Raw genomic sequence first — 23,650 nt, 5'->3', positions numbered from 1 at the left:
TCCTCTTGCTTGCTTCCTGCATCAGTAAAGCCCTGGAGGTTATTTAAATGGTAACTTCAAAGGAGGTATATGATCACTCTGTTTACTGCTGTAGGAGTCTCATTTTACACTCAGATTTAAAAGCCTCTCTGACTCAGAGGCAATCAGCATCACTTACAGGCTTTGGAGCTTCACAGATAGAGCCAGCTCAGGTGCAAGGGACCAGGAGGAAAGGGAGAGCAGAGAAAGGATTTTTTAATGTCTTTTCTGTTTTTTTTAAACCACAGGATGTTGGACAGAAGGATTTTCAGGGATATAATTTATGGAACTCCGGAGGGAGCGATAGGGAATGGTTCCATATCAACAGAGCCGAAATGCTTCAAGTGGCGAGTAAGAGGCTGTTTGGTCTTAAGGACAGTAAGGGAAAGGAATTATGAAGAGCTGTTCTGAAGCACAGGGACAGTTACAGAAGGAAGAAAATCAGAGATTCTCATGTACTGAGCCTCATGCACACTTATCCACCGTATCTTTTCACCAAGTCTGGAGGCTAGTTAAGTATTAGCTGCAATTCATTCACTCCATCACTCTCTCCTCCTGGGGATGGCTGTGGGTCAGGCACTGAGTTACCTTGGTAAGACTTGTGAATAGATTCACTAATACAGAAGGAAGTTTGGGGTTGCTTTTTCACTAATGCTCCTGGCACTTGGAAGCTGCATTTGTGATGACTGTTCTCCTGAGCACTGATTTCTCAGTCTGAGGTTACAGGCCCATTTGGAAGGGAAATGAGGTTTAGAGATAAGGCAATCCCCCCGCAACATCACCACCAGTTTAGACCCAGTCTATCCAACGAGCCCTTTGTCTCATACCAAGGCAGGACAGCTCCTCAACTACAGGGCAGACCCTTCCCACTGTTTTCATGGCTGCACCGCACACTAAGAACCTACCATACATATGAAATTTAACTGCTTAGTTTTAATAATCATCTTTATAGGTGTGGTGGTTTTTTTCCACTAGGAAAAGCTGCTCTCCTCCATCCCTGCTTGAGCAGCTAAGCACATGGAAGCAGCAGGCAAGATGAAAGAAACCATCTCCCTAGAGAACCTGAGGGTAGGATTTGTAAATGTAAGTGCTCCTGCAATCAGGCATGTGGACTTGCCCCTGTAACTGGTCAAACCCAAGAACTATGAATTTTCACCTAAATCTATGCAGTCTTTCCCCACGGGCATAACTGAAATGGAATTTCCTGAAAGAAAGCCATTTTGACTAAATTTTCTGACACATTCTCCTTAATAGTGCCTACAGCAGGAAGCAGCAAGATTACATGGTAGAAATATCACCTTGTGGGAGAAATAAGCTCCAGGTAGTGCCAGCACGTACATCTGGTTGAACATAACTGCTCCAAGTATATTTCAACTCCTGTCTCCATCAGGCTGGCAAATTATTGCATATATATTCAGCTGATACAAAAAAAGTGTAGCTTTTTGAAGGGTACTTTTTTCTTCTCTGAAAAGAAAAAAAAAAAGGTTGCTTTAATTAGAATCTAGTGGCTAAAAGGCTTTATTTGGAGCAATTGCACCGACTCTCTTCCATTAGCCACCACATGAAGGTGGATCACAAAATAACTCAATACATAGCTGAAAGAAAAGTAAATGAGAACAGTCTAACAAACCCCTGATACCTCTGCAAGCTCTAGTCATAACCCTCCATCCTAACAGAGAGTCCTCCCTGTAGTTCCAAAGCATCACACTCCAGATGCCCAACAAGCATGTGAAGGATGTGTTTATTCTCTCCCAAGTGCACCAAGAACTTTCTGTGCTGAGAACAGCTTCCCAAATAACCTCAGTCTCTCAAGTTCCACCTGCGCCTCCACCACTTCAGTCAACACATTCAAGGGTGTACAGACCAAAACTCTGCTCAAGTCCTAGTTTACTAGAGCTTGCATGTCTCAATGGCTGGGTCTTCAAAGTGTGCTGAAAGAAACCAACTGAAGGGCACAGACATATTAAACAAGGGACTGGGTTTGCAACATCTTTCCATCAGAGTTTATGCAGCCAGATGGGAGGGCTGTCCTCTGTGGAAGGCTCTGTTCTAGCAGCTCAGAGATAAAAAACAAGATGTAAATTCAACAAGTGAATATTCATAAGATGAAAACTTCACAGGACTATTTTATATTTAGAAGCCTTTGCTTGAGCACATACCTCCCAAACCCAGACATTTAAACTAATGAACCATCCAGACTGACACTAGCTCTGAAACTTCCCATCACAGAAGCTCAGCAAACAAGGTCTCTTGGGAGATCTGGTGCTGACAGGAACCTTCCCTTCACAGGCAGCAACTGAGCCAGCTCTAGAGCTACCAGTGAAGCCTAAACCTGACCTGCTTTATCCCGTTTTCTCCTCCCAACTTCAGATTGGGTTAATAAAATGAGGTTTCTCACCTGTGACTTCCCCCTTATGTAGAAAAGATGGGGCAAAGACCATTCTGACTGACTAGTTTTCTTCTGTACTCAGCTCCATCCTCCCAGCATGATGATGACCAGCTTCTAATCACAATGTGAGTTTCCTGGCAGTGCAACTCTTCCCTTACCTGAAAGGGGGCTCAATATTCACCCCTCCCCAGTTAAACTCCTTGTAGCAGCCTGACCTTTGCTCTGAATCTCCAGCAAAGCAATGGAAATGTGCTTCAACCTGACCGGAATGAGGAGCAGGACTGCAGCTCAGAAGAGACTAAGCAGTCCAGTGAAGAAAAGACGGAGATTGTGGAGAGTGGTGAATTTAGGATCCTGAGAAACACATCGTTGATAATGTATTATTTACTATGCAGTCTCTGTAGACAATAAACCCAGCCAGGGCTCATTGATATGCTAAAAAATCCCTTTCTAACCTGATAGAGTTAAATTATGCAAGACTGTATGGATACTGATTTTAATACGGCATCGTTTCATTTTACTAATGCACCCACACCACAGTTAAGTATTTTGACAAATACATGTCCAGGCAGACTAAATCTTTACCCTTAAAGATGGCTCAACCCCACACTTTCATTATACTGGTAATTTTGGGCTAGGTGAACAAGCCCAGTCAAAAGGTTATTTCTGGCTCGTGTCATTAATTCTCTTTTATCTCTACCTTCCTGATGCATTTTCTGACTGCTACACCATGCAAAGAGAAAAGGACTGTTTTGAGAAGACTGCACAAGACCTCTGCCACCTCCTTGTACAGACACCATGTCTGCTTGCATTCTTAAAGGCCAGAATTTGAGAAAGAATAATGAAAACAAGATTCAGCTGCAATATTTGCTCTCTTAGGCAGCACATCTCAAAGAGAAAAAAGATATCACGAGTCTCCCTGAAATGATAATAAAAAAGCAAACAAGAAATCACCATTTCCAATCTCTAATCTCTTACCCATATGCAAAACTCTCATTGGAGGTAGACGATAGAATGCTGCCTACAGATTCAGATCACAGTGCTATTTCCTGGACACTGCTGGCACGCAGGCTAAGACAGCCCCTTGTTCAGGCAGCACTCTGTCTAAATGAATGATGTTTACTCTTTTCATTTGCACAATGAAGAGCTGAAGCAGAGAAAAATGAATGACATGCCCAAGAACCATCTACACCTTCTATCATCCCCATCATTGCAGTATCCAAGTATCTTTTGCTAATACGTTGACCAGACCATAAGACAGAAATAGTACATCACACACAAAGTCTGTCTCGGAGCCTGGACACTGGACCCAGATGATCTGGATGCAGGCTCAGTCCTCCCACCTTACCCTGAGGATACCTTCCTCTCAACAGATCTCCTGCTATGTGAAAACGCATTGGCCCTGGATAGTGAGACACTGGATTCAGGGAATTTACTACTAGAGAGCTTCACGATAGGATTGACATTTCCTATCGTTAAGAAAAAGTAGCCACAGCGATGGAAAAAAGTGTTTCTTTAAGTGACAGGACTGATATTTTTGTCATTTGAAACTCTCTCATTGCTAGGATTTTGAAGTGCTGATATTTTATCATCAAATTGGAATCCTGCTAGTAAGTATCAATAACATGAGAAACTCACCAGAGAAACAGTGACCCCATTATATGTGAAAGAGCATTGCTATTTTAGCTGAAGAATTATAGGCTTTCACAGACTTGTAATTCATTGCAGGAGTTCCTCTTTGATTTTTTTTCTTGAGAAACCCCATGCAGATTCCTCTGTGAAGCTCTGCTGCAGGATGGGAGATACTGGATGAGCCCAGGAAAAGCTGCAGAGCCAGTTTCAGCTTCCCCACAGGCTGATAATCCATAATCACATCTACAATTGCTCAAGACTGCAGATGAAATCATGGCTCCAGCAAATTCTGTGACTAAGTTTTCATGACTTTCAAGGCTTTCCTTGGAAGCTTTGGCTCTATGGAACAGTTGATCTAGTTGTCAAGTATCTACTACTAGATTAAAAATGTCAAAGCCATATGACAACAAAACTGCACTGTGACAAACAAACCTGATACTTCATGTAAGTTCAGGGCATCGGTGTGTTCCAGGAGAGTTTCTGATGAGTTTAGTGCTGTCTGTCCTCTATAACAAGCATAAACAGCACAGGATGCTTTCAGGCACTCACAGCGCAACAGAGGTGACATTGTGTGTCTCATTCACATTAAACACATACTGCCTAGTGAAATGGTTTTTAATGTTCATGAAACTGTGCTTTTATCGCTAGGAAGTTGTAAGACCACCAATGGAAGAGGGCTGAACAATTCAGCTTTGTCCTGAGGCACGGATGCGGATCCATGCCATTCCTCTACAGAACAGCTGCATCCCAGCAAAGTCTTTTTAAAACTCTGCCACATTGCATAGTCAGTCAACTTAAAGTTGATTTTTGTTCTTTGTCTTTGATTTCCCCTCTGACTTTGTTTTGCTGGTGCCTCAGCACTACAGGAACCTATTTCATTATGACTGTCTTGGGCTATAATTCACTGTCGGTTCTGCTACAACATCACTGAACTCAACTACCAAATAGCCTTATTAGTACAAGCTGACTTCAGAGTCCACTGTTATTCTTATGCTTGTCTGCACTGCCAATAACATTTGACACATCTTTTCTTGTTGTATGGGACTGAATCAGGACAAAACAAGATGGGAATAATAAACCCAGAGTGTGATAAGCCTCGGTAGATGGTAGTCTACAGAACAGTGTAACTGAAAAATGTAATGCCTCGACAGCAATTGTCTATGAAATCCTGTGTGACACTCGGTACTGCTGGTTGGTACCAAAGCGAAACTGCATCTGTATAACTGCTTCCTGAAAAGGATCTTGGAATTCCTTCTGCAGTCACACGAGTAACGGAAATTTATGCAATGTCAAAAGGATTCAGGGGGATGGAGAAAGCACCAAATGAATAACCCCATGCAAGCCGAAGAGCAGACTCCAGCTCTAGTTATGAGTCACAGAGGAGGACAGGACTAAAGATGAGAAGGGACAAAAATCAAGTCAGAGCTAGAGTATATTGAGGAGGATGTAAAGACCAAATCCTGCCCGTGCTTATGCCCATGAAAGCCTGCAGAAATAAGAGGTCTGCATTAGTCCAAGATGGGCTATCAGATTTGCAAACAGATCAGATGCAGTACATAGAGATATCCCTCAGACTCACAGCAGGACTGCCAGAAAAAGAGATGCAAGAGATGTGATGAGAAAATACAAATACCAGAATAAGGCAAGCATGTCCAGGCATCATTGCCAAGCTAAGCAGGTATGTTACAGAGTATACCTATACTTCATCTGGCTTCAAATTGCTCCTTTTGCAGGCAATAAAATTACTGCACAAATCCCAGAGAATAAACCGAGTTAACACCCCATTAAATACAACAGACTTGCAATTGAAGGTAAGGACGTGCCCAGATTAAGCTACCCCTCTATAAACTGGCCCATGGGTAATATACATCAGTTCTACTGACATATGGTCTAAAAAAGGAAAAGAAAAGAAAAAAACCTGAGATGCCTGGGTGCTTGGGAATGAATTCCATTAGGAGGAATTTCTACAAGGTAAGAAAGGAGATGTTCTTTGAAGCATGCTTAAACAGCACAATATATTCTTCCATAAACATTCTTTCTACAATTGAACATATCCCAAGGGAAAAAGCCAGGAATTTGTTATTTTGTGTATTTGCTTTTATCAATAAGATCATCTTCTCCCCTGCCCGCTCCCCATCCCAGATGAAACGGTCTTTGATTTTATACCTTCAGTTTGTTTTATCAGTATCTGGCTTGCAAACGGGTACCAGAGAGAATGGCAGTTGCTGAGTTGATTTGTTGCGCCCCCATTTCACAGAAGACAAGATAATTTTAAACACTTACTTCCATAGTTCTGCCTTTCCTGAACATTTCAATTGCAGTAGCTGTAGGCACCCTCCAAATTCACTGCCTCTCCAGTGACATCCATTGAGAAACAACGTTCTCCATAGGAAAAATCTTTGTTGGCGGACGCACTTGGTCAATTTTAAGCCCAAGCAGCTCAGCACAAGGAAAGAGGGCAAGAGAGGGAAAGGCAGGCAGGACAGGAAAACACACAGGTAAGGGCAACAGCATGGAATAGGGAGTTGGATTTAGATTGTCATCTATTTACTGACAACTTCAGACGCTGAAAAGAGGATGGTTCTCTATAGCCTGTGCTCCAACATCATTTCAGTGTACAGTTTCATGAAATAATGAGCCAAAATGCACGTAAGATACATCCAGAAAGGACTTCCTGCTTCTCCCTTCTTTCCTCTGATCCTCTGCTTATTTAGTACAAAGCTGGTGCTTGCCAGACCTCTACATGATTCACAGAATACCCAAAACTTTCATCAAGAAGAAAAGCTGGGCAGCTTTTTACCACTTCAATGAGTTCATGAAGCTCACAGTTGGGCAGGGGTGCTTTGGCTGGAGTAAGATCATAGTAAAGCAGCTACCACCATGCTGCATATGCTCTAGCTCCAGAAAGCTGGCAGTGTTGTTGGTGTGTGAGGCTGTTGCAGGCTCCCAGAATGAAAACCAGCCCTGCAAAGACACAGTGCTATGTAAATACCAACAGTTGCAAAGCTTCCATTACATGGATTTATGTATTACAGCTCCTGCTAGTTAGGAAGCTAGAGAAGTCAGCTGTGCTGATTTGACATATCAGCCAACACACAGAAGCAGCCTCAGCCAACTAGAAACCTTTATCACAGCCATTCCTTGCTGTCAGAATGACAAGTTCAAAGACATGCAAACTGAGTTCATGTTTTATTTGCCCTAGCAGCATTTCCTTGTAACACAATACTTGCTGTACCACTTCCACCCCGACCAGCCCTCACAGCACAGCAGAAGGAAAATGCATCTGCATGAAACAAAGAAATGAAATAATAATTAAAAAAAACACCACAAAACCCCACGAAACCACCATCTGCCTGCAACAAAGCCAGGAACTAAGTTTCCACACGCAGAAGCTCTCTGGCTTTGGCTCCCACAACAGGCTTTTTCATTCTCATTGAGATACCAAGATTTATCATTAGAGGGCACTGCTTCCCCCAGTAGAAAATGGGTTCTTTGCCTTACGTGGATAGAGATTCCAGACATCTGCAAATGAACACTTACTGCGTAACTGAGAAGTCCTGAAACTAGAGTGCAGCTGGAACTCCATATTCACATTTCCTACTTTTAATACGCAAAAGCACTTCAAAACATACTGAATTTACAGGTCTGAATCCAAACTTACGGAGGTTAAAGCCTCAACCACTTACGCACTGGCAGCAGGTGAACATTAACCTCAAGAATAAATGCAAATTCTACTGCTCTATCCTCTCACTTCTGCTGTCCTTAACCTACAAAGTCCCTCAACTGATTTGGGAAGGAACGAGGGTAGAATGTAATTCTTACCTTTAGCAGAAAAACTAAACTGTAAACTGAATTTGACTCCGTGCATTTACATGTGTCAGAGCCACTCATTGTTAGTAAGCAGAACAAAGTGACCCTCTCCCCTTCTGCATCTCAAGCTCACAGCATCTGCTCGAAAGCCAGTATACAGCTACAGTTCTAAAGGAGCAGATGCTCTGCTTCTGCACAAGTATTTAAGGGAACAAAAGGCTTCTGAGGACAAAATGAACACTCTCCATAATCCATAGTTACATACCAGAAAAAGAGCATGTGCACTGTTGCTCCAGAGCATATACAGCATTCATGCTCAAAGTGCCACAGGCCTTTCTAGGAAAGGCATTAGATGAATTTTGCAGAGCTTTTCACTCTCCTGGCTGCAGCCATCCTGCTGGCTTACAGCAGATGAACTTCCTGCATCTCTTGCCTTAGCCCAAACTGTTTACTTCTCTTCCTCCAATATTAAAGAAACAGAAACAACTTGGGCAGGAATTTGAAGTGTCATAGAGGAAAAGAAACTTCCTCAGAGAAGAATGAGAATACTATTGCAGTTGTTGACATCCATTTTGAGGGATGAGGAGTTGAAGCAGCATGTTTATAGGCTGAGAACTTCAGCTTGGGATTTCTCCGCAAGTGACTTAAGCAAAGTAAGGGAATAAAGTGAGGGAATAAAGTGAGGGAATTCACTTCTGGCTAATCCTGGAACAGATTTAATAAAACTGAAACTGCCGATATGAGATAGAAATTCCATGGCACTACTACTCCAGAATGAAAACTAGACCTCTTCCTGCTTCCCACACAGCCAGGTATTCAGTTCACGTATCGTTCCTCTCAATTCACGGAAGCCAGATGGATATCTAGCAGCAAAGGAGCTGAACAGGCAAAACTCCTTACACCTAAGTATACAGAATACAAATTTACAAACAAAAAGATCGGAGGGGCTTCAGTAGAGAGACATACTTGTAGGGAAAAGTGAGATATGCCTTCCACCTTCCAGGGCACGCGTGACCAAAGCTACAAACCTTTAAACAGTAGAATCCAACAACCTCAGGAGACAAGCCATTTCATCAACAGGAAAAGAGAAACCAAGGGATCTTCGAATCCACTCCTTAGAACAACTTCAATCAATAAAATACACACCATTATGATTTCATCTGATTTTTCAACCACACTGTACCAGCATAAGCACAGGGACACCTCCATGGCCAGGGTGAATCAGCACCAGAGACCTGTTGCCAGGCCTGAGCAGACAAGCACATAAAGAATGCATTCTAACATTGTTTTAATATTGATGCTTATCATACTCAAATTAAACACACATTAGTACATCTGGAAGAGGATCCTGCTCACATTCTTCATCATTCAAATCAAAAATGCAAATAAAATCTGGATAGTTTAACATAAACACTGATTTCCAAAGCTACAGAACTGTCTGAACACCGCATAGTGGCTACAAATAGACACAGACACAACAAACCTGTGCTGTATTTGTGCTCACACTGGGGTTAAATGGAAGTCAAAGATGGAAAATGAGCAAACAGTAGATCATTCATCCTATCTCCCACCCAACATAGCTGAAGTGAAGCTCACACAGGAGCCATAGTTCAGTGATACCTGCTATCAGCATCACACCTCTCTTTAAGGTCTTTCTCTATGTTAGAGTAGGAAGCCATATGTTTTCATGTCCTCCAAAACTGTGCTTAGAGATCTCCTACCTACATTTGTTTGTCACTATTTTGGTTCAAACATTCAAAAGCTTGAATTGCACAGGTCTCCATTTACTATGCACTAATTTATTTGCACTAATAATACAGACTTCAGCTTCACAAGCCTTCAGCCAGGTTTCAACCTACAGACCTATATAAACTCCCATTTCTGTAACTTCAGAAACACAAGCCATCAGTGTGTGCACATTAAATGATAAAATACCCAAACCCCCACAGCATAAGAATTACAGGTTTATTAACACAACCCATAAATCAGTTTCTGTTCTTCCTTGCATTATGTAACAGATGTGGATACTTCACCACACACAGAAATGGTACCATACATACAAAATCCAAAGATTGTGCAATGAAGATGGAAAATCATGAATATATTAAGAAAGACAAAGTTTAAAAAGTAAAAAAGACCCAAAACCTCAATATTATGGGAAAGAAACTGCTCATGGTTCACAAGCAACAAGTTCTATGGTAGAAGTAGAGGACAGGCCCCAGAGTACTCCTGACTTGAAGGATACAATGAACTGAGGCAAAAAGACAAAAAAAGACCTAATTTCAGATTCCGAATACATTATCAACAGGAACCTGCCTGAGGAAAGAGGAAGTGATCCCTTCCTCTTAAAAGAGCCCTCAAACCCCCCTAACTTCCCTTAAATGATGATTAATCATCAGTCCAATTGACCAGCAGCAGAGTAAACAGGGGGGAACTAACAGGAAAAACCAGCGGAAATATTACACTACACTGCCTTCAATTGAGCGTGATGGATCACCATCTGCTCCTGATGCCACGTACAGCACCACGGCTTCGGAAGGAGCTAGAGCTCTGTCTGATAATGAACTTACTGCTGCTTTGCTCTTACTTTTTCCTCCAGGTAAACACCTGCTTTGCTGTTACCTTCTCCAACTCTTGACTAGCCACGGCAGCTATTCTCCTATGGGGGATTTCCCAAGATTCCTTCTAGGTTTTATACTTCCATCATTTTGTAATTGGTGTTTTACAAAATCTCCAAAGCACTCCAAAGTAAATCCAAATATGCAGTCAGGATCTGAACCAAGTCTGTTGCTATACAGAAAGAGAAGGCATTAATATGGCAACCAAAATAATGAGATGGAACATAAAGTAACATAAAGACGTGGTTGCTTACAGCACTGCGACCTTAATAAAGAGCACCAGTGCAGGCAGAAGTCATCCGAACTCCTCCCCAGAGGATCTACAGCAAAGCAGAGATTTCACGAGGCTACAGTTTGACTCCATACTCAGCAACCAGAAGGGAAGATGCATGATAAAAACCCAGCCGGGAAAAGCAAAACCAAGTCAGGGGGAATGAATATGATACAGAAGGTTCTTATAGGAAGAGAAAATAAATATGGTGGCGGGAAACAAGGGAGGACAAAGAAAGGTAAAGATGTCTAAAAAGGGCTGAGGGAAGGAGAGTCACTCATGACAGTTTTAAAGCTACTCGAGTTGGGGAACAAAGATGACAGGAAGTGCCCAGATAACAATTAGCTATAACCACTGATCTATGACATTTTCATCACTATAAATAATAACTACTTCCTTTAGCTTGTTCAGAGGGAGGGACCTTCGGATGGAGGGGGGAAAAGGGCACGCTACTTCCTTTCAAAGATTAACATGGAATTGCCAAAATCTCTCAGACAGAAGAGCAACACTACTAATAATTCTTTCACGAAAATGCAGTTAAAATTGAATCAGAATGGATTCAATGTTGAACAATTTTAATGAAGCAAGTGTCAAACAAGCACATCAACTTCTTAAAAACAAAGGAACTCCAAAGTTTAATTACAAAAACATTGTACAGAAAACTTGGCATCTCAACAATTACAAACACATTAGTCCAGCAAATGGATTCTGGTTTCATATATTGCTCTTACCACTGTTTTAAGTGACAACAGCATTTTATTCCACTCTCCTCCTTGATACCCACTTTATATTTTACCTTTTATAATCAGCCAACACTGACAAATGTAAACTGAAGTGACACTCAGAAAACACTGGAAAGACAAAATTCCATTTTTATAGGGTTAATCTATGTAAATAAGCTTTTTAATGAGACGAAACATCATCTGTCACATCATCGGTGAGCAAGAACTTAAGTCTTCCCCCAGATGCTTTAAGACAGGTATCACCTCCCCTCCTTCCTGGTGGAAAAACCTAAGAGATTTGTCAGCTCCCAGGTAATACTATTGCCTTAAATTTCCTATCCCATAACACTTGCATGCTACTCAGCACAATGATCCATTAGCAGTATGCCACAAGCTGATAGCTGCATTGAATTTATGTAAGCAGGGGCAGCCTGCAGCCACCCGTATCTTATTTACAGTATGTGTATGTCACAGCCTGGAATTGCATCCTACTATCATATTACATAGCTATTTCTGGAGTCTTTATGGCATACAACTCCAAGTATTAGGTAAGATGCCACAAAGTGAGCTTCAGAATTTTGTAAATCATCTTTTGGCTATACAGTGCATTTTGGCTGCTTCAACAGAAGTCAAATATCACCAACTCTGGAGAACAAGGTACACACAGGAGATGATGAAGGTTGTTGGTGCTTCTTCTGGAGACATTAACAACCAGTAGGATTCTTTTCCCCCACACAGGATTTGTTACAGAGTCCACTAAAAACATTCACATCAACATCTGCTTTCTCATTCATGCTAAAGAAAGGGGAGGTCAATGCAGCAAATTGAGGTTCCTTTTGTGAAGTCTTGAAAATGAGACTGAAGACAAGAGAAAGGAGTTTCCTCCCTGAAGGAAGACTTGAATTTACAGGGAAGTCCTTGCTGCCTGGCTACAGCAAAAAACCCATAAGCAAGCAGAGACCTGACACACAAGCTGTTGACCTGGAGATGGCTTCAGACAAGCACAAAGTCCATGGGTAGAGTGTGGGAAAAGAAGAAATTGCTTTTTAATTTTCAGATACTTATGTTACAGATACATTAAAGTGACGCTGACTGTGACGCACTCTAGTAATGAAAGCAACCTCCAATTCACAACAGGGGATCTTAAAGGTTTCTTGAGGAGGGGCAAGGAGACTGTCATGTGGAAGAAAGAGCATTTCAACCACCACCATAAAGCCCAGGGATGTCCAACAAGTGCTCAGCCGAAGCCCGAATTAACAATTTGACAGGAACTAGGGGACAGCGAATGATTTGTGTAAGTTAGTGCAGACAGTGGGTGCCTTCGTCTTTGACAGGAGGTGCAGCACAGCTCAGCAAGATTACAGACTGCAGCATGCAGAGTTCTACCTGATGTCAGTGAAAGGCCATTTAGGTCGCACTGGAACATAATACACTGAATGCTATAGGCTCCACAGGCTCTACTTTATCTGTACAAAAGGTGAAAGCACTTACAGGCTGTAATGTAGAATTCTGAGGGCTGCTATGTGGACCTAGCTGCTAATAACCTTCTCTGCTCTAATAATTCATGCAAAAATACGTGTGCTGCTCCCAGGCATATTGTGTCCCAGCACTGCGATTTTGGGAAAAACATCCAGCAATCCCTCTGCCCATTTCTCTTTTTATAGAATACCACTCTCACCATGAGGTCATTCTCTCAAAAACAAGGCAGTAACATTAAATTAGACTGAGCAACACATCACAGCAAGGGCAAGCTTTGTGGTTTTAGTCCAAAATGGAGGTTCTTATTTTTCCTGCTGAGAACTAGTAATGTTTCACTTGCTATCTTGATTACCACTGACCTCTGTGGTAGCAAAATGCACCACCAAAAGTTTTGAAGAGATAACAGGAGACCTTCACAGAAGAGCAGGATGCTTATGTGCAAGAGAGGTGACTGAAGAGAAGGGAAAGAGAAGTCGCTCTCACAGTAGAATCGAGTCACAAAAAGCATCAACCACAGCTAGCAGGGAGCAGACTCAAGTTGTAGAAGTTACAGGCTAACACAAAAAAAACCAGGATTCTGCTTTAGAAAAGCTTACATAAACCTAACAGGCAGGGTAGGACATGACAGTGGGCACCAAAGAAGACTGCCTGTTAAAGCAGAGAACACAAGTGCTGCTGTCCAGTACTGCAAGTAGCAAGTAACAAGATCAAAAGAAAGAAAGTAAAGAGGAGGAAGGTAATCCCACAAGATAAACATGAAAAAAGGAAAGACACCAGAAGACATTAGGCAATATAACACATCAAAGTTATTACTACAACACACAGGCTGACTTCATTTCACCAACTGTGAGATTCCATCTCTGTAGCCAGCCAGTCCACAAACGTATGCACCCTCACACCCAGCAAAAGGAGTAAGAAACTGGAGATTGCACAAAAGTTGCATGCCTTTAAATGCTTCCACAGAGGACAGTTCCAAACGTTTACTGGGTGGCGTCCGTGGCTTCTTAAGACCTTTTAACGCATTGAGATCTGTGTCTCACTGACAAACCACAAAGGCAGGGACACGGACAAACCTGCAGCTCTGCCTCCCACCCCATCTCTTTCCCTCATGGCTTCTTATTCCACACTGGCCAAAAAAAATTTTTGTAAAGCATCCCATGGGCATGAGACCTGCAGATGAAACAGAAAAATAAGTGTTAGAAGCCCTCAATCTGCCAGGACTAAACAGGCATCGTGACATTAGTTTTTAGATGATTTATCGGCAAACACAACATGAAGCAGCACAGCAAAGAAGCTACAGAGACAGAAGTGTAACTTTCTCTTCTGCCCTATATAGTGTTTGCACAAAGAAGTTCTCTTCCCCATGCAGTACAGGAAACCAAAACCATTCACTGGTATAGTCAAGTAGGCAAGAAATGTACTAAGTACATTAGGACAATGTACTATGCCACCAAAACCCACCCACTTCTGTGACCTACAGGGGTTTTCAAGAGTATCATAATAAATATTTTGCTATGAAATTGATTTGAAACATGTCTCAACCTCAAACAGACCATTTAGTTGATAGAGATTATATTTAGGTGAATTAATATTATTCGTAAGCATGTTAATAACAGGACAATGAAGACAGTTTGCTGGTACAGTTTACTGGATGCCAACTGAACCTTTCTAGCCAAAGCTTGCCTCTTTTCCAGAGGGATTCTACTCTTCTTGAAGTTTGCATCCCCTAAAGCCCAACCTTCTCCCTTCTAAGATGTTATCACAAAATGTAATCACTGCCAAGTGATCATCCCTGTAATTAATAGCCCTATGAATTACTTAATAATTATATCCAGTTACATGCATGTCTTTATATAATGAAACTAGGTGATTATTAATCACATTTTTAATTGCCTCATGCTGTTTTGCTGCTGGAAAGAAGGAAGGTATTGGTGGGAGGGGGAAGAAGGGAACTGAGTCCTAATTTTCAACTATAAAGTAGAAGGAAGAATCCTAAAGCAAGAATTCTTTTATCCAAACAAATCACAGCTGAATCCAGTTTATCCAAGAAAAAAATATTTACATTTTTAGGAACATGGACACTGTCCATCATTTAGGAAATACGAATCTGCCTGACATGGGAACCAAAGTCTAGGTTTTAGTAGCCTTAAGATACGATTTTTCTGGCAAGGTGCTTAAAGGACAAACATCTGCTTGAGGGCCTGGCAAACCCTTCTAATAACTGATTGATGAGAAACTGCTTTCCCTCTCATGTTCTGCAAAACCTTCCCATCCCCCAGTTCTCCTTCTGAGCTCAAGTGCTAATTGAAAACAGTATCCGAAAATGAGGAGGTTGATGAGCTACTGAAAAATCCCAGACCTGGATCGACAAGCTGTTCCCTTCATAAATAGCAGCAGTAAAGGCACTTCTTTATTCTGCTGGGAGCTCAGTCATCTCTTAGAACTATAGCCCGTTCCATCTGGCTACCCTCTGGAAGGACAATGATCTTTTAGCTTAAGCCACACTATAATGGGGAATGTGTAATTAACTGTTCTACAGAGTATCACAAAAGGTCACACACAGAAAGGATGAAAAACCCTGTCTTCGTATTTGCAGATGGCACAACACAGCTTTATTTGCATTTCTAAGCACTAGTCAAGACATGTACCAGTAGATCTCTACATAATAAATGCCTGAAGAATGCAGGTATGCCCATAGTTAAAATAGAAGCAGGCAGACTCCTAATGGCTGTCTAGTGCTGTGCATCACAGGGGAAGTAGGGGAGTAAGTAATGTGGGAACTGCAAAGCAGCACAGTAATGCAGAAAGACTGGTATTTGTTTGTTGCTTTGTTTTTCTACTCAGTCCCTATTAGTTTTCTAAGCTGCTAAACAGAAGCAAAAATACAGAATCATGAGCTCAGTAATAACCTATGTGTAAAGCCACATGATCATTAGTCTCAGCAAATGCTACATATAGCCTGAACCACACACCACGGCTTCCTTTCCATCTAAACCTTCATAACCAGAAGAGCTTTACTACAGGTGCTATAGAGCAGGCAGTTGTAGGGCATTTTCAGATTATAAGAGAGTTGAGTTCACCTCTAAGCTCTTGAGACGAATGGAATTTCTCTGTGACCATGAGATTCTACAATTAATGTTGCATTGTTCAGATATCCTTACTCAAAGAAGGATCCTCTTCTAAGTCAGTCACCCTGCTCCTTTTTGTACACCATTCTACACAATTCTTATTCACCTTACATGAGTACAATGAGTAATGGGACAAACAGGTCTTTATGTCTTTATACAAAAGATCTTGGAGCTAAGGGGAAATTCAGAACCCTTTAATACTGATGGGTATTTCCAACCTCATTTAATTTTCATTAGGTCAACCTGCTGCTGCGCCTTTGAGGAAGCAACTGTTTTGACTGTACAATATGATGATTGACGCAAGAATCAGCATCAGAGGTACAGCACAGATGCCAAAGAAGAGCAGCCTAAGAGCAAACACTTACCCAGTCACTAGCGTTCAAGTCTGTTCACCACGTCCCGGACCGTGGCGATGAGGTTCTCATTCTCCTGGGGGTTAGCCATAACAATGCTGTGCAGCCTGTTCATGTAGGAATCAATAGTTTCCATCGTGGGCGTTTCCCCGCTACCTACGGTTAACACAGTAACATGAGCCACGGAGTATTCAGATGACTGCAGCAATTCCATAAAGTTAAGACTATGGTAAGGGCAATTTGTTCCAACATGGAAACTATTACAGGAAGTGGTTTTTGCCATGCACCGCCTCTTGTGACAGATTCTGTAAGACTATGTTTGCCTAACTCCACAAAGTGAGTAGTTCCAAGGACATCAGGACTAACGAAGCACGGTTTTCTTTTATTTGGGCCTCACAGCTGATTATAACAAACTCTTTCAGACGGGCCTTCGTAATATCTAAGTGGATTCCCTAGCACCTGACACTATAGATGCAGCCTTTCTTTTACTCCAGGAACTTGCAAGTTCCATCTTTTCCACTTAGAAACATTTTCACAAAGCAAGTGAAGGAGAGCAAGGACTGAATATGTGCCTCTCTTTATTAGAAAGAGAAGTATGAAGAAAAAATAAAAAAGCTATGTTGAAATAAATCACTGACACCAAATGTTCCCCTGCATGAATGTTCATATCTCATTACCCAAGAGGAATGTTCAGGGGAAGTTCAGGTTGGATACAAGGAAGAAGTTCTTTACTGTGAGGGTGCTGAGGCACTGGAACAGACTGCTGAAAGAAGTGGTAAATGCTCTGCCCCTGGCAGTGTTCAAGGCCAGGCTGGACAGAGCCTTGGGTGACATGGTTTAGTGGGAGGCATCCTTGCCCATGGCAGGGGGTTGAAACTGGATGATCTTAAGGTCCTTTCCAACCCAAACCATTCTATGATTCAAATACAACTAAGGCTCAGAAACAGCCAGGACCATAGAACTACACCAGCAGGCCACACGTCATAAATTCACAGCACCGTATAAACATCACAAGTAAAATTCAACATGTCAGACAGTCCTAAGGGAAACAGAGTCTCACCTGGTAGTGGAACTCCAGCAAAGCTGCTTGTGAGTGCTTGGCGTAAGGTCTCGAGATGCTGCTGCAGCACTGTGTTGCGGCTCCGCTCCTGTATCACATCCACCTCAAGTTTCTCCACGGCAGTACGCATGCTCTCCACATGCTTCTGCAGAGCAGCATTCCTCTCCTCAAACTCCATGTTGGACTTACGCAGCTGCCGCAGCTCAGCTTCTCGTGCTGTGAATATCAATCCATTCCCATGTAGTCAAAAACTATAGAACCAAGTATCTATGGTTCGTAGGCAATGAAGCTGAGTGCTCTGGAGTGCTGAACTGATGACTACAAATGGTGCAGTTTTGGTTTATAGGTGAAAAAAGCATCATATCATGGAGTGCTGGTAGTGCCTACAGTAGTACTATTTCATTTCTAGAGATAGACAAATTAGAAGACATTCAAAGCATGAGAGTAGAAGTGAATAGGGCAATTGATTAGGCAGGGAGACTGCAAGACTGATTTCAAATGCATTCAGTATGACATAGCTTAGCTACATCTTCAGTATTTCTTAATCCTATACACAACAGCAGATCCAGCTTAGACTGGCTGGAATAACAGCAAGTGGAGCTTAAACATCAGAAGCATTCTCAAGAAGAATAGCTTTGGAAGACAAAGCCAGGAAAACTGCTTTTGCAGCCATTGCGGTTTTACAGAGGTACGGTAGTATCAGAAACACTGATCAACTGTATTCAAGTCATTACCTGAGCTGAGATTCGAGAGTGCAAGGACTCTTGAGCTGCAAGAACCTGGCAAAAACCTTGGAATAGCAAAGAGAAGGCCCTGCAGAAGTTTAACTTACCTTTACTATGATTCAAGAACTCTTCTGTGAAGATTGGAATATCAAAAACAGATCTCTCCTTTGTATCTGCTTCTTTCTACAAAAGAAAGAGTAATACACAGCTAAATACTGCTAGTTTTCAGGAATGTAGTAAATTGCTTTGATCAAGAAAATAGAAAGAAGGAAGACCAAAAACCAAGGCGGCTAAAGAGCTGGTTGTTTGGAAGACACTTCCAGATCCTAGCAAGGAAGGCCAAAGGATAGGTCTCAGCTTTTTAAGATACAAGTTTGGCTTTAAAGATCTAACCAAATAACATTTTCAAGAAATATAACATACTAAAATATACCCTTTCACCCTAATGACATTATATATCTGAATCATTCTGTTTTAAAACTATCTGAATTCATTTTTGTTTTCCACTGGAAAACATTCCATCATCAATCAACTGACACATGCTGAAATAGTCTAGACAAGAATATCAACAATCAGGAGATAAAGAGAGATGAAACTTTTTGAATAGGAGGCAATCAAAACACTCAATCATAAAGTTTTGATTACCTCCTATTGAAAAGGCCCAGGGTGCTCAGGTTGCACAGCATTTTGTCATCCCCCAAGGCAAAAGAGAACCAAAATTACTGTTTTTATCATTTGCCTGAAATAAGACTGGGATGCTCCCAGAGTGTCAATAATAGCATTCTCATCTGGTTATTAAAACTGAGGTTGATCTTTGGAGGTTTCAGAACAAATCAGACTTGAAATTCTTAGAGCCATGGTGAAGTGTGGTAGAGAGGAAGCTGAGATTTTGATGGGGTTTAAGTTCATCATTCCTTGTGTGGTTAGATGCAGACAAATACAATACTTCATTAAAAAAAAAAATATATATTCTCACGAGTAGATGGTTTTCCTTCCTGTGTTCTCGTACTACAGCAGCCATTTTCCTGTCTTCAAAGGTTGCAGATACAACCAGGCAATGCCTAATCTCCTTCACGTGTGTGTGTCCCTTAAAATCTTGCCAGTGAGATGTTGTGTAACTGACTGCATGAAGCTAGACCTACTCTGAATCAAACAGCGTGAGGAAAGAAGCGGTAACAGAACAATGGAGAACAATTAATAATGGCTGGGGCACTGCTGATGACAAGAGTTCTAAGGGCACATTGCTATGTGTCATACTTATGAAATCAGGATTTCATGCCCAGAGATGAGCTCACTGAGACAGTGTCTCCATGCTTTTAATAACTATATTTGCCTATTAAAACTTTCCTCTCACCTTCCCAAGCTTCATCCTTTTGTTATTTTTTTATTATGAACAGTATTTGAATTATTCATTGCAATTCTTTTTGGAGGTCATCTCTATACACAGTATTTAAAATTAGTTCTACACTGATACATAGAAACTAATCATGAACACCTAAACGGAGCGAGGGGAGAAGGAAAGGTTTCTTTGACCTTATTTTCTTTTATTCTCAAGAAGTAATTTAATCAGATTGTACCTAATCACAAACACGATAATAGCCAACGTGGATAACAGAAACCAGCAAGACAAAAGGCTTTAGTCTTGCTTCCAATAACAACTTGAGTATACACTTCTAAAGGCAATCTAAATCTTTTCTGCTTGTTTCTTGCCTGTGCAGGATTATACCACCTGAATCCCTTGCAGAGAAGATGTGAAAGCCTATCAGGTGATAAGCATGTAGAATTTTGTAATATAAAGGTGAAAACTGCTAAGCAAACCTTCAGGCTTTCATAAGAGGATGACAGCCTAACATGTTGCTAGCTCAACTGTGTAATAACTATCCGATGAAGCTTAAAAGCCCCACAGCGTATGGAGGATACCTTTTAAACCGGATTTATGACGCGAGATTTCAGCAATGATATAGCTTGAGTTAGCAGGATGAGAGCTAAGACTCCAAATTTGTAGTCTGCCATCTGTATCACTTAAAGGTTATGTAAACATCACAGTCAACCTGCAACTTCAGTAACTTGGTTTTGTATAATTAAAGGCAAACTTTGCTTCAGTAACTACAGAATCAGAAATCTGGGGGACCGTGTAGTTCTAAAGATTACTCTTACTGCAAGTGCTTCCTTTAAGAGTTAATAAAAAGCTTATAAAAAACATGCTACCAAAGCATCTTCCTGGAAGTGAAACTTATTTTCCTTCAAATAGACAAGACCAGAAGTTGCCTCTCAGCAGCACCCAGCCTTCTCATATTGTAACAAACACATTATAAAGCAACTTGATTGCTTTCCTGAGGCAAAAGGTCTCACAAAGAAAAACAGATCTTTCAGAAAAGCCTATTGCTTTCAAGTGAAGAGACTGTGTATAAGCAAGTTTCTTCACTGCTTTTTCTTTGCAGTTTATTGGTAACCACGAACGAAGCTCTGTGGCCCTAAGTAATACAACTGGAGAAAACTTCAGCACTTCAAGGGGAGAGATATCATAGTCAGCCAGGATGCACTGTGGTATGTCCCATCAGCTAAAGCACAGGCATCTTATCTCCAGACATTACTACTCTTTTCCAGTATTTCCATTTGCAAAGGGGGAGGCAGGAGGAGATTCAAGTCAGAAATCTCCCAATGATAAATGTCCATTGATTTATTTAGCAGTACAAAACACATCTATGTTTTAAGGGTACCCTACACTCCTACTTACTCTTCTATCATTTGTACTTACCCAGGACTTACTAAATTTAGTTTTCATCATACTACTGTGAGCACAAAACTACTCAGTTGTATCTAACTTTTGATCAAAAACTGCATAGGAAGAATTCACACTCTAAACCTCTGATGAGGGTTTTCAACTGGCATAAATTGGCTTTTATTGACTTTACTAGAAACTTGTGGCATCTGAAAATCTGCCTACTGGTGCAAGGGTAGAATGTAGAGGTTTACCTCATGATCATGGGCTGGCTGTCTTGCTCCATCTGAAAAATTAAAACCAAACAAGAAGCACACTGTATTTTAGACAACAAGAACCACATAATTCAAGCAGTTACACAACCATAATTATAGTTGTTACAGACAGGACTCTTGTGCACCTTTCCTAATAAGTCACATAAAAACTGTGTCTAATTTTGAGGCCTTTAATGCTCATCCTTCAATACGATCTAGATACAGTTGGATTTACATAAATCTAATACTTTACACACAGCTGATGCAAATGCCATAAAAAAACCACATTCTCTTCTTAACAAGCTTTTAAATCAAAGGCTTTAATCTATATCAGGCTAAATAACTCACTGGTAATCTTCTATTGCCCTAGGTAGGCACACATTTCTGTACCATTCAATACCTTGTCTGTGTGATTTGCCTTTTTGTCTGTCCTGCGCTTTCCTGCTGAAGACTTTGTAGGCTTCAGTCTTCTGATACTGCTCCAGCTCCCGCATGTAACGCTCCTTATCTCTATCTGCTTCATCAAGGTATCGCTGAAACAGAAAAGTCCAAGAGTTTCAGGGAGTTTCCCCCCTTCAGGAGGAAGGGAAGAAAAACAACTTGTCAGATGAAGTGCTATTTCACCTACGGAAACAGGAAAGGAGTGAAGAAACAATGAGGAAGTATGCAACATGCAAAGACATAAGATTTCTGGATAAAACCACTGTATTCTGGTGTCCTGTTTTCTCTATTTAATTCAAATCACTATCCTGTTAAGGTTTTTTTTTTGTTAGAGGTATAAGTAACCTGCTACCAAGCCACTCAACTGAGAATTACCTACACATTATAGACCAAATACTTAAGAACTGTGGCTGGGATTAAGTGCCACCAAACAAGAATACCTTAAGAGGTCATGCTTTAAGGTTCAGATCTGTAACAGTGGGGTTCCAATACATTGTTTTGATGCCCCACAAACAAAAAGCACTCTACAACCACACACTTTGCCCACCTGACAGGTGAACAAAACAGCATGGCTATTGGAAAAGAGTAGCATCAAGATGCAAGAGTCTAGGAGATACCAAGTTAGGCAACATGCATCCAGGTTGAAAGTAATTACTTTTTTTTCCTAGCCTGAAGATATTTCACACATTTGCATAACAGAATAAGCTTAACTGGAGAACTAAACATCATTTAAGGAGTGGTCAGAACACTGATCCTGTCAAGAAAAAAGCTGCCTTCCCATTTGTTTCCCCGCAATGAATTAAAAATTCAGTGGCAGTTAAGTATTAAACCAGAGTGAACCTCAGTCACCTGGTATGCCTTTTATTTTCATTAAGTCATCCTAACAGTACACATAATTGACCCTGCCAAGGACACTGTTAACGCTCTGGATTGGGTGCAGATTTGGTGAAGCACTCCTTTTGGACACTGTATTCTTCCATAAGATATTAATTCTTTTCCAGCTTTATCAATGTGCTGCTGAAGGAGTGCAGTAACTTGAGTTAAAAGCACAAGTTTTTACCCCCTTGTGTTTTGGATGGACTGGTTTGAATCAGGAAGAAAGAGTTCTGCTGCACTACCTGTTAGTACATGACCTAGGTTTTTAGTGCACATCTCTACATCTCATTAGATTTTACCCCATACAGGGAAATAAGATGACTGACTATGAGGGTGTTTGCTTTATGACCTCAGTAATGGACTTTTTCTAGGAGAGACTCATTATTTGGTGAGCCCACTCAGCTCAACTGACCTGTCCTATGCTCACCAAATATAAAGGGAAGCAGCAAGACTCCAGGACTGGAACAGGAGAAATACGAGACTGTGCTTTAGCTACTGCTTTGCTGTACCAATCTAATTGGCAGGCAGGCATGGATGGCAAGACAACCATTAGCAGTAACGAAATCCACTCCAGGAGGAGTAGCCAGATCCAGCATTGCTTTGGTCTTCATTCACACATCAGACAGTGCAGAAAGCCACAGCAGTCCCAATTAGAGGACATCACATTCTGACTGAAAGATGGGGAAAAATAGCCAAACCACCTTTTCCTGAGGTATGTAGAAAGTAGAATACATAACTCTCACTAACCCATCCACCATATACTTGCCAACTTCCTTTCTAGGGCTAGCATTACTTTAAAATACTGTACAGAAGTTCACTCACATTAGCCACCTCCCTCAGTAATCTGCCCTTTCAAATCTGCTTGTCTCAGAGTAAGACACCAGATGTTTATATACACTGAGGAGTTTGTAAAATAAGCAAAACTGAGAAATCCTTCACACAGCTCTGAAATCCTGCCAAGCTCTCCTCAGCCACAGTGAATAAATGCCTGCTCCATCTTTCCAATGGCTTTGCCCTTGGAAACTACTAGGTCTCAGCTGTATTTCAATTAGGTACAACAGAGTTGCATCCAGATGAATCACATAAACTGTGAGATGTCTCACTAGAGCAATCCCCCTGTTCTGAATATATTCTGGCACTATCTAGAGGACA

General features: G+C 41.3%; 2 protein-coding genes across 3 annotated transcripts in view; both read right to left on the bottom strand.

The window, feature by feature from the left end:
* PSTPIP1 (proline-serine-threonine phosphatase interacting protein 1) overlaps positions 1 to 23,650 on the bottom strand; it is a 469,822-nt gene that overhangs the window by 198,394 nt on the left and 247,778 nt on the right. The gene's annotated exons all lie outside the window — the stretch shown is intronic.
* HMG20A (high mobility group 20A) overlaps positions 11,297 to 23,650 on the bottom strand; it is a 40,488-nt gene continuing 28,134 nt past the window's right edge. For both annotated transcript variants that reach the window (XM_061447270.1, XM_061447271.1), the window contains exons 5-10: positions 21,582 to 21,714; positions 21,182 to 21,213; positions 18,313 to 18,388; positions 17,481 to 17,696; positions 16,433 to 16,576; positions 11,297 to 14,109 (exon numbers count right to left, since the gene is read on the bottom strand). In XM_061447270.1, coding sequence (XP_061303254.1) covers positions 16,440 to 16,576; positions 17,481 to 17,696; positions 18,313 to 18,388; positions 21,182 to 21,213; positions 21,582 to 21,714 — 594 coding nt within the window. In that variant the 3' untranslated portion in view covers positions 11,297 to 14,109; positions 16,433 to 16,439. The remainder of the gene's footprint in view (positions 14,110 to 16,432; positions 16,577 to 17,480; positions 17,697 to 18,312; positions 18,389 to 21,181; positions 21,214 to 21,581; positions 21,715 to 23,650) is intronic.

The sequence above is a fragment of the Pezoporus flaviventris genome, unplaced genomic scaffold (genome assembly GCF_033815535.1).
Source record: "Pezoporus flaviventris isolate CSIRO_AGI_PZ_B2104156 unplaced genomic scaffold, CSIRO_AGI_Pfla_v1 ptg000006l, whole genome shotgun sequence".
In the NCBI taxonomy this organism is placed as follows: Eukaryota; Metazoa; Chordata; class Aves; order Psittaciformes; family Psittacidae; genus Pezoporus; species Pezoporus flaviventris.
The sequence above is the reverse complement of the archived record's forward strand: the minus strand, read 5'-3'. Positions and strand labels throughout refer to the sequence as shown.